Below are 11,151 nucleotides of genomic sequence, written 5' to 3'. Positions count from 1 at the left end.
CCTCCCCCCCACCTTTAAGAATAAAGCAATAATCTCAAGTTAGTCTCAACCCTCCATGCAGGGCACGATGAAAATGAGCAAGAAAGCACTTAAACGTTGAAGCAGACCATACAATAGCAGCACAGCATATTCAAATTATAAACTTTTACTGCACAGTCCAGCTAAGAGGCTGGCTCATTTGCAACATGTACTGCTGAATTCACATGCTTGTAATGAAATGCTAGTAGGTGAGGTACCTTTGTGCTGAAACATATTTGAGATTTGTAGGGATAGAATGGAAATTTCTACATGTAAGTGAAATAAGTGAAGTCAGCTAACCAACAGAATAACCCACTCCTTAGTGTTTCTGTTTCAAAATACCCTCTTCAAAGGACTCGCAATTTATTTCAGAGTCCATAAGGGAATAATCAAAAGAAACAATGCCAAAAGCCATGCAATGTTTCTCACTGAAATTGAGCACAAAACAGCATAAACAAAGTCTCTCCACATGTCTGATTAAGAGCACTTAATTGCAATGGTCTAGAAGAGTTCATTTCACCCAAAACAAATTTCCAGTGGGAAAGATGAAACCAATTTTTTTTTTTAAATTGTTGTCTGGGTGGGGATTTAATTCACTGAAGAAACATGACAAAATACAAAGCAAGCAAGATGGAAAGGCAGACTGGGGCAACAGTAGACCTCTTCCAGAATTCAACTATTCAAGCCAAGCATCTGTTTCCTTATGAAATCCCCACCTAATTTTACAATAAATTTTGCTGCAAACTCGTGTCTGCTTTTTACTGCATTAGAATAAATGAAGTAGGAAGACAATGAACAAATTCATAAGCTTTCCTAAGATGACATGATATCAGAAAAAAAAATATTTAATGAAGTGCCCTAACAGGCAAATATAGCTCTCTTTTTTGGAGAGACATCAAGCACTGAAGGAGTTGGAATTATTGTACATCTTCCATTCAAACAGTATTTGCAGGGATCAATTTGAAATGGTCCATTCCACTTAGGATGCAACAGCTTCACCCAAAAGAAGGGATTTTAAAGGACATATTTGAGATATTTTTCGCAGTCCTATAACCATGAACATCATAATCAACAGTAAACCTAAAAAAGAAAGTATTCTTGCCCTCTTGCAGAAGTAATAACACCACCATATTTAATTACAACCCTTTCATATGGCTTTTCTTCCTCAGCAGTATATAGCTGATGAAAATACAATGCGTCAAGAAAAGGAAGAAAGGCAATTTAACATTTATAATACTTATGACTAATCTCTTTGTTACCAAGTAGATGCATAATGTTCATCCAAGACTCTCACTTCATGGTAGTCTCACCACAGGATCTTCAGATTTGCAGGGGCCGTTGCAGTTGCCTGCCATAAAATCATAGAATGGTTTGGGTTGGAAGGCTCCCCAAGGATCATCAAGTTCCAACCCCCTGCCACATGCAGGGCCATCAACCTCCCCATTTCATACCAGCCCAGGCTGCCCAGGGCCCCATCCAACCTGGCCTTGAACACCTCCAGGGATGGACGGGGCATCACAGCCTCTCTGGGCAGCTGTTCCAGCACCTCACCACTCTCTCTGTAAAGAACTTTCCCATCATCTAATCTAAACCTGCGCTCCTCGAGCTTGAAATCGTTCCCCACATACATTGTGTCCATTTTCTCCCTTTTCCTCCATTCCTACGCCCTGTAGTCACCATAGGCACACGATACAGACCACAGGATCCACCAGGCAGAACACACAACCGTGTGTTATTTGAGGTACTTCTCAGATGGCAGAGCAATGAAAGGCTGTTGAATTTGCCTTTCCAAAGCCATTTAAAACAGTGAGCATAAATAAAGCATCTTAAATAAATAGACAGAAATCAAAGTCAGGCTCTTGGGTGGTTTTTGCTATTTTTGTTGTTGTCGTTTGAACTAATGATCTCTTCATTAGAGTCAATATATTTATTTGGTTTCCTGAAACATTTCTCTAGGCGTTAATTCATTAAAATAAATAAATAAATAAATAAATAAATAAAAATAAAAAAAATCTATCTTACCTAAAAAACAGTGACCTGAAATCTAACACAAATTCTCGCTTTATATAATCTAGCATTCTTTCAGTTCTTCTGCAATCCCTGTATACATTCTTCATTTTAATCAAAGGTAATACTAACAATAAACAACAGAAAAGTTTCCTTCACTTCCCAACAGCATCAATTCTCAGTGAAGACTTGCAGCTTGAAACCAATTTGTCTAGTGGATGATAGCATGCATACCTTCAAGCCTTCCCCATCTGTCTTGTGAAATTAAAGTTAGCAAATTCTTCAAATGTGAAACATTGGTGGTTTCAAAAACTATGCAGTAAGTGCAAGATTCTAGAGGCAGCAAAATTAGCAAAATGCAATGGCATGGTAAAAACAAAAATAAAATTTCTATTAGACAGATGTATCAACGATTTTCAAGGATCTTTTATGATGAAACAACTGTGGAAAAAATTGTTAAAATGGACAACAGTGTATTAATAACGGACATCATGAGGTAAAAGCATTTACTTACATCATTTAATCTGTACCATTCAACTCAAAGGATTCATTGCCTTTACCTACATTTTTCACAGGAGGATAAACGTATACTGAAGCATTCTCAGCAAAATATTCCTTGTGCCTATACATAATACGAACATGTCCTTTGTGATACAAAGATTTAAGAGCCAGATTTTCAGTACTGTAAGTTAACTCCGCCTTTTTCCTTTCAACCTTCACCATAAATAGGGACTACAGTAACTAACCACATTCTTAAGCTCGTTTAGTAGTCAGGAAATTTCTCTAATGTGAAGATTCTCCTTTATCACACAAAAAAGTTTCTTTCAGCAATGCAGTTGAACAGCTTTATTATTTTAAAAACTTGTAAACTCAGATCAACACTAAAATATTTTCATAATAAGTCAAACTGGCCAAGAAACTCCAGAATATATTAATCTTCGTCTAAAACGCATATTTTTCTTAATATTGTGCACATGGTGCAGCACTTCAAAGGAAGATTCACAGAGAAATATTAATAATTGGCATATGACTTACGATTATCTAGAAATATCCCCAGAATAGTTGCCTTTGAAGACATCACAACAATGACAATGTTTAAGTAACTAGTTACTTCAATAAGTAATTTTCTCCCTTCTCCTCTCCTTACATAGAGATGAAGTTATGGATTTCACTAACACAAACAGTTTGTATCATGATAATTTGAAAACATAGCAGCATTAAAAAAGGCAAGTATATTAATATTGCTAAGTATTTCAGATAAATTTTTCACCCTGTAATCATCTCTTCAACTTAATAAAGGCCGTTCAGCAACTTTTGTCACCAGCTATGCTTTAGAACTCCTGTTTTGAGTTGGTTGAGAAGTATTCAGATTGTAGATGTAAACAATTACTGTTTTCTGTCTACTGTCATAGTGCTTATATCTTCACCAGTTTCAGTTATTTTAAGTCCAAGAAGTATATCATTATTACTACCAAATTCACTGACCAAACAGCAAATGCTTTGCACAGATTTTATTGTGGACTTTCATGACTGAAATACCCCTCTGGGTGCTACTCTTGCTCCATTGGTCAATACCCAGTACAAAATAGATCTTAATATTTGAGATGGGGTATCAATCCCAGGGAATTATTTCATCTCTAACATCCGAGAGTCTCTCGTGGCTTTTGTTTTATTATTCAAACCTGTCACTTTACTCCTGTATATATTCCCATAATATATCCTAAACTATCTTACTCTCCTCCGTGAGAAACACACGCAAGAGACAAGATGTCCTTTTTCATTCTTTCTTGAGCACTGTAATTCCATTTCATTTCACCATGCGGCCACTCACCTGAAACATGATGAGAAAAAATAAATTCTATCACTATTCTGCTGGAAATGCCAGGGCACAAGCTCTACAAGAAAATCATACATTCACAATGATCACTAGTATTGTATTTCAGAAGTTGCCATCACGTGGCAAATACCTTCCAATATAGATGCACAGAAGCAATAATCCTTCCTGAGAGTTCCAGCACTACAAGAAGAATGATTATTATCCAAGGGTCACTGAAGAGAAAAAAGAAGCTTATCTACTTAATATCGTAGATTAGGACAGGATTTGATAAGTTACAAAACCAATGTTACAGGTTACAAAATCTACAAGACAAGTAGAAAACATAACAAAAAGCAGTTGTAGAGGTGGGATTAAGAGAGAGAGACCTAAACCTATCCAGTATTTCCCTTTTCACTGTCCACCCAACACTTTTATATTATGTTTATATATATTTATATTATGTATATTTTTGCATCTGCTTAGCTTGCTTCATTTGTGAGCTCAATCAAGGAACCAGGAGCAATCAGACAATCTTGCAAAATACATTTTCCTTTGTTCTTTTTGCTTTAATCAGACTTCATTCAGCCTGTTATTCCATGTAATAACTAAACCCTTGCCTGTGTTTTTCATTACATGAACTAAATCACAATAAAATACGTGCTGTCCCAAATATTCAACTCAGAACAGCAAAGCCTGAAAGTGATGGGGCAGGGTTGGGGAGTGGAACAAAACTGGGGGAACTATTGCCCACTCTTAATCCCCCTCACCACTCGTGCATTTACTCACCATTAAGATTTAAAAGTCGTATCTTAGGTTATCTTCAATTCCCTGGTAAAAAAAATAAAAATAAAAATGCATTGTCCAATTTAATTAATCATCTAACTCCTCCTTCAGGCGAGTGAAAAAATACACTATAAAGCATTTTTAATGTGTACAAAGGATGCATTGAAATGTATGTATATATAAAAGAAACTGTTGATTCCGCTGATAACTGCATCACTCCCTTCACGTAATGCAGTGAAATTACAGAAATTAGGCAGATAAAGCTTCCATCCAATTAATCTATTTTAAAACGAACTGTGCTTGAAGCAATGCTGCTTCGTGGAGTAGCCAACAGGTAAGACCTTTAAATATTGTGTTGTGAAAAAAATTTCTCAAAGATTTTTTGGGGAGCACACATCGTTTTTCACAATTTCTCCAGTATAAATGATTTTTTTTTCATTATTATCTCATTGTTAGGTTAACTATAAAGCATGCTCCATTAAACAAGGAGTTCACAAAATACGTGATTTTCATTACCTCAGGAAAAACCTCCTTACCCAGAAGTAACTCCTTTTTATGGCATCACGAGATATCTACTAAAATCACGTTCAATGAAAAGATGTAACTGAGATTGAATTTTAATCATCAGAATAATCACTGAGAACACCTTCTTCGTTTTCACCACTGTTAAGCACATGGAATCTACAAAGCAAGCAATTAGAGAAGTAAAATTTAACTATATATTCCAAGTTATGGGAACCTTCTCGTGACTTCTATGTTGTAGTGCAAAATAAACCTAAACATACTGTGCTCAAAACTTAGACTTCGATGTGTCCCCAGACAACCAGTTTCCACAGGGTCTTGGAAATCTGGTGTTCTTGCCCTCAGCTTGTGAGTCTCCAACTATTCCAGTGACACTATTATACGTAGTACACACTTACAGGAGCCTGGGTGAATCACCAACAAAAAAATCCACTCCAGAAAATAATCATCTTGGTTGCAAGATCTTTAACAACCTGTGATTGTTAAAGTAACCCTGAGGGGGGAAAAAATCCCAAATTTAAATATCAGGAAAATTAAAAAAAAAAAAAAAGTTCAGCAAATGGTACAGAAATTATGTATCAACATTAAGAATACATATTTATTGTTACATGTAGTCTATATGTATAAAAAGCGTTTCTTATATATATGCACAGTAAGTTTCCTAACTGGATTTTGTAATAAAAGACCTTGAAAAAAATGTACTTCATGTGCAAATACCTGTAATGTGAGCCAAACAAAAGGCCAGCGGATCAGCATTATAAAAACACAGAAATCATTCAGCTTTAAGTTTCATAAACATAAGCTGTCTGGAAAAGAAAATGGTAAGATGTAAACAGAATACAGGTGTTAAAGCAGTCAAAGACAACTATACAGACGTTTGGTTTTTATTTTTATAAAAAAAGATCAGATTTATTAGTGCCAATGTATGTTCATAATAAGGTAACAGAAACTAAGCTAATCTGAGTAGCAACTTACAAGAAAGGATATCAAAATAGTATTTCTTGTAGAGTGAAACATAATACTTTTAACTTGGTTCTTGCCAGCTAGAAGTCCCATTATCTGTCTATGAAGCCTTTAAAGAAAAGTTGCTACAGTCAAATGGGGTCCTGATAGAACTTGGCACATAAAGAAACAATTCAGTGTTCATCCATACAATACCTCTCACTCCCCTGAAGCAGTCATACATACAATACTTACATAAAGCATATACATTATGACTAAAGCCATGTACGGCCTAAAGCACATAGAATACCTCAGTTCTAAACGTAACATATCTCTACATCAAAAGCAAGTCACTGTGTATTTACAGGCAGATGATCTCATTCTGCAGATGGGGATTTTGCTTGAAGATCCTTCTATTAGCATATGCTAAAATGTCCGAGTCATTGACTTATTTATCAAATTAGAGGTGTATCCACAGGAAGATCTGTCTGATAGTGTGCGAGGATTCTAAGGCAATAGTAGGAGTTGTTCCACAGGACTAGTGCTGCCATTGCAACCTGCCCTCCCTCGGAGCAGCAAAGCCTTCCTTCTCTGGATTCAGCCAGGCATAGTGAGACATTCATGATCTTGCAAGCTGTTGGCTCAAAAGTCTAAAACTTCTCGTTGGTTGTTTTTGTTGTTGCTGCTTTTAGTGTTCACGGAATAGCACCATAGGAATTCACGCTTGATAAGAAACAAATCCAGGGTCCACTGTTTTGTTTTGCTTTTTTTTGTCATCACAGATACTCTTCCTTTCAGAAAAAAAATATATATCTTAAGGAAACCTCCCACTTGGATGCTACTATAGCTTCATTTCTGATTAGCTAAACAAGACAATTAGCTCATTAACAAAGAGGTCCAACGAAATAAAGCTTTGCAGTGGCTCCAAGTGTACTGTTAAAAACAAATTCAGTAGGAGTTTCAGACAAAACTATATCTCATGGATACAGATTTGATTGATGACAGATTTTCATCTCAGTCTATATTCTACGTTCAGTGCAAAATAAGAGCACATCATCAGACATAGCTTACTTAATCAGCAAACCTAACATTTTCAGATGCTTACATTGTTCAACTTCAGTTAACTAGTGATCGGTCAAGCTAATGATGACCAATGTAACAGTTCAGACTTCTCAGTTGTAAGTAAAACAAAATACTCTTTACGTTTCAGAAGTAAGATTTTCCAGTTTCAAAATGCTGATAACCTGATATGACAGACGAGCAGGTAGAAACTACAGAGCAATGTGGGAAACCTTCCAATTTCATATCTTCTTTCAAGTCTTTATACACACTGTCTGCAGGATATGAAGTTAAAGCAAATAGATATAAGGACAGTATTTTGAGTGCATGACCTGAAACAGCTTTTTTTTTTTTTCTTTTTTCCTTTTCTCCTGGACACCATACAGCTGTCAGAAGGAAGAATGTTTCGGAGAGTCACCTCACTTGAACATAGTTGAATGTTCACTTATCTATGACAAATGTCAAACCACGAGCAAAAGCTTTCATATTCTCCTGGAAGTGTGCAAAGTCCTTTCACCTCCTTTGCAGAGACAGTCAAGTATGGAGCCTGCACATCACCGTCTCATGTATTCCACGGGGATAGGTATTTATTTTTTTGTCTCTGGTCTTTTAAGTCATCAATTTCAATTGGACTCATAGAAAAACATTTGTGCTAGTAACTTCAGTTAAATAAAAAAGACATCACTTCCTTTCCACTGTGCATTCTTTTTTGTCTTGCTCTCCTTCTCTTGAATAGAGGTTCTTGTGCTATTTTTTGGTGTGCACACTATCTGGATATTTTATACTTCTGTATCGTATATGGAATCCTTTCTTGTTGATTGTATCATCAGTGTGAAAGTGAAGTAAAAGAGTTTCCCCTGCCGAATAGATTTCTTCTGGTGGCTAAAATAAATTAAAAACACACAAACAAACAAACAGTAAGTAAATCATCTGTTGACCTAAATTCCTAAAAGCTGGACACCAGTTTAAATCAAGATATTTGAATTTCTGTCTGCCGGTGGAAGTTCCATCCATTACAATTTTGGGGGGTCGTACTAGTATCCAACCTTCCACTATCTTGAGCTCTGGGCCTGAACATTATCTATTTAAATGCTGTAAACAACTTTTTGAAGCAACAGATGAGTACATTATAAATGCTTTCTGGGTACCTCTTCCCCATAATGTGACTTCACTCAAATATATGGAATTTGAATGTGTTAATTTTCAATACCAATGCATTTCTCTGTAAGGGAAAATGCTTCCAACTTTTCTAAAGGAACTGACATATGTTCTACTGTCAGCGACTTAAAACTTAATGTACTATAACAATACTTTGTTTAATAAATAGACAAGAATATTTACTGTGGAAAACATTTCAGTGAAATGCTTTCAAATGCCATATCTGTAAATTCCTTTTTTTAAAAAAAAAAAAAGATTAGATAACTTGTTATTTCATTCTAACATCTAGTAACTTAACCTAATCTCTCCATATCCTTTTCCTTCCTATGCCACTTCCTTCTTTCTATTACTTTCTGTGGAAATAAAAAGAAAAGCTTTAGTACTTGATTACTTACCCCAGAACCACAAAATCGACCAAGTCTCATAGCTGTCTTATCGTGACCATCAAAGAGCTCCACATAATCATAACCACAGTCGGCCTCTTCTTCAACCTCAAAAGTCTGGAACATTAATTCAACTCGATAGCCACGCTCCGCCACCAGGAGCCAGTCACAGTCTGCCTGAACCGGATAGTTGTTATCACCAAACTGAGCATGCGAGTACAGATCTTTGGGCTTGGTTTCAGCTTTCAACCGACCACCACACTCTGAAAATTAAGGGGGAAGAAGTAGACTAAGCTTATTCAGTGAAAATTATTATTTTTTTTTTCCATAATCAGAGGATGCATAGAGTAGAGTACCATCCAGAATGAAGACAGACTCACTATTCCAATTTTTTCCAATCACATCGTTTTCTCTTTTCTTTTAAATATCTACATAGACTTGTGTATATTTCATAATTTTCAAGTAAACTACTAAAAGACAGGGAAAACAAAAGTTATAAGGAAAGTGGTACAAAAGGATGAACATTCTTCAGGTAGACACTTGAGAACAAGCCAAAACCTCTAAGTGGGGTGTCCACCATTCAGTGGCATCAGCCCTTCTGCATGGATTAATGACAGAAGTGGCAGGGACACGACAGCTTTAGCAGATGCAGCTGGTGATCAGCATGAGCTCATGCATTTGCCCTGTCTTACATAAGAGTGTCAGATTTAATCTTCACACTGTGCTTGGAGAACCAGCTCTTTACTAAACAGCACAACTAACCTTGCTAGCTTGTTTGCTATGTAGTACATGGACAAGTCTTTGCAAAAAGATCCTGGCTTGGAAAAAAACTGCTACAACCAGCAGAAGTCTTGCAGTTGTGAAAGTCTTTCAAGCAACTCCTAAGCTGAAGATCCCTGCCCTATGCCAAATCCAAATTTTCATTATAAAACTTGGTTTTATACACAAGCATAAAACATATCTTGCTTTTGAGACTGTTTATAACTACTTAACGGGTTTGTAATTTAAATAAGACTTTGTGGTGTAGTCCAGAACACTGTTCTTTAGCCAGCTTGAACAAGGAGAACAGACACTGCTGGAAATGCATGGAATAACAGCAAACAAATACAGGTGCTATTTCTCTATCCATTCCTTATTTCACTGGCTATAATTAAAATTTGTTCATTATTGCACATACCGAATGAATTTTTAAGTTAATTTAAACAAAGGTGCTATGCATTTCCCAATTAAAGTGTCACGACAAGGTAATTTAAAAGAAAAAAACCTCACTTTTAAAGTTTACAAGAAATGGGTGGAGGCTATTATTTGTAGCTATGAAAATTTCAACACAGCAGCATTTAGCTTATGCCTTGGCTTCTTACCAAGAACAGTCCACCCCTTACAATGCCCACAAAACCACCAAGTGCAAGAAACAAAGCCTGAGATTCACAAGTTAACATTTCTTTATAGGTTACTGATCAGACAAGTCTAACTAAATTTTGACTGAATGCAGGTAATAGAAAATGGCTATTTCATTGTAATCCAAAACAAGCTGAAAGATTCAAGCATTTCTATGATTTAATGAGAAAATTTGACCTCAATGGCACTGACTTCATCCACACCAAAAATGACCAATTGCAATGCTGTACCAAAAGGAATCACACTTAAGCTGGGAAACAATCGTAAAATCATAGAATCACCACGGTTGGAAAAGACCTCTAAGATCATTCAGTCCAACCTGTCACCAATATTTCCCCCCTAAATCACATCCCTCAGTACAACACCTAAAAGTTTCCTGAACATCTCCAGGGATGATGACTCCATCCCCTTCCTGGGCACTCCATTCCAGCACCTGAACTCTCACCGCTGGCTCATGTTCAGACGAGTGTCAATCAATACCCCTAAGTCCATTTCCTCTACACAGTCTTCCAGCCACTCTGCCCCAAGCCTTTAACGTTGCCTTGGGTTGCTGAGGCAGCTTCTCCAGGAGAACACTGTGGGAGGCAGAGTAGAAGGCTTTGCTAAAGTCCAGGTAGACTATGTCAACAGCCTTTCCCTCATCCACCAGACAGGTCACACAATCACAGAAGGAGACCAAGTTGGTCAAGCAAGGACCAGCTCTCACGAACCCATGCTGGCCAGGCCAGATCCCCCAGGTGTCCTTCAAGTGCCATGCGACCTCCCTCAAGATGATCTGCTCCATAACCTCCCTCGCACCAACGCCACGGTGAAAGGCCTGTAGTTTTCTCGATCCTCTTTTCAATCATTCTTGCAAATGGAAGTCACGCTGGCAAGTCTCCAACCCTCCAGTTGACCAGGACCACCGATAGATGATGGAAAGCAGCTTGGTTATCACATCCACCAGCTCCCTCAGCACCCTCAGGTGGATCCCAGCCAGCCCCCATGGACTTGTGGCACTCCAGAAGGAGCAGTAGGTTCTGACAGTTTCCACCTGAATCATGGGGAGTTTATTCTTCTCCCCAT

At 37.2% G+C, this 11,151-nt stretch overlaps 1 protein-coding gene across 2 annotated transcripts in view; it reads right to left on the bottom strand.

The window, feature by feature from the left end:
• Window positions 1-5,755: 5,755 nt before the first annotated feature.
• The window catches only part of TLL1 (tolloid like 1), a 132,752-nt gene continuing 127,356 nt past the window's right edge, over window positions 5,756-11,151 (bottom strand). For both annotated transcript variants that reach the window (XM_042871945.1, XM_042871946.1), the window contains exons 20-21: window positions 8,701-8,951; window positions 5,756-8,029 (exon numbers count right to left, since the gene is read on the bottom strand). In XM_042871945.1, the coding sequence (XP_042727879.1) occupies window positions 7,895-8,029; window positions 8,701-8,951 (386 nt within the window). In that variant the 3' untranslated portion in view covers window positions 5,756-7,894. The remainder of the gene's footprint in view (window positions 8,030-8,700; window positions 8,952-11,151) is intronic.

This window comes from Lagopus leucura, unplaced genomic scaffold, assembly GCF_019238085.1.
Source record: "Lagopus leucura isolate 7727_CA_CO unplaced genomic scaffold, USGS_WTPT01 Super-Scaffold_100004, whole genome shotgun sequence".
NCBI classification, from domain to species: domain Eukaryota; kingdom Metazoa; phylum Chordata; class Aves; order Galliformes; family Phasianidae; genus Lagopus; species Lagopus leucura.
This window is presented reverse-complemented; position numbering and strand designations above follow the sequence as displayed.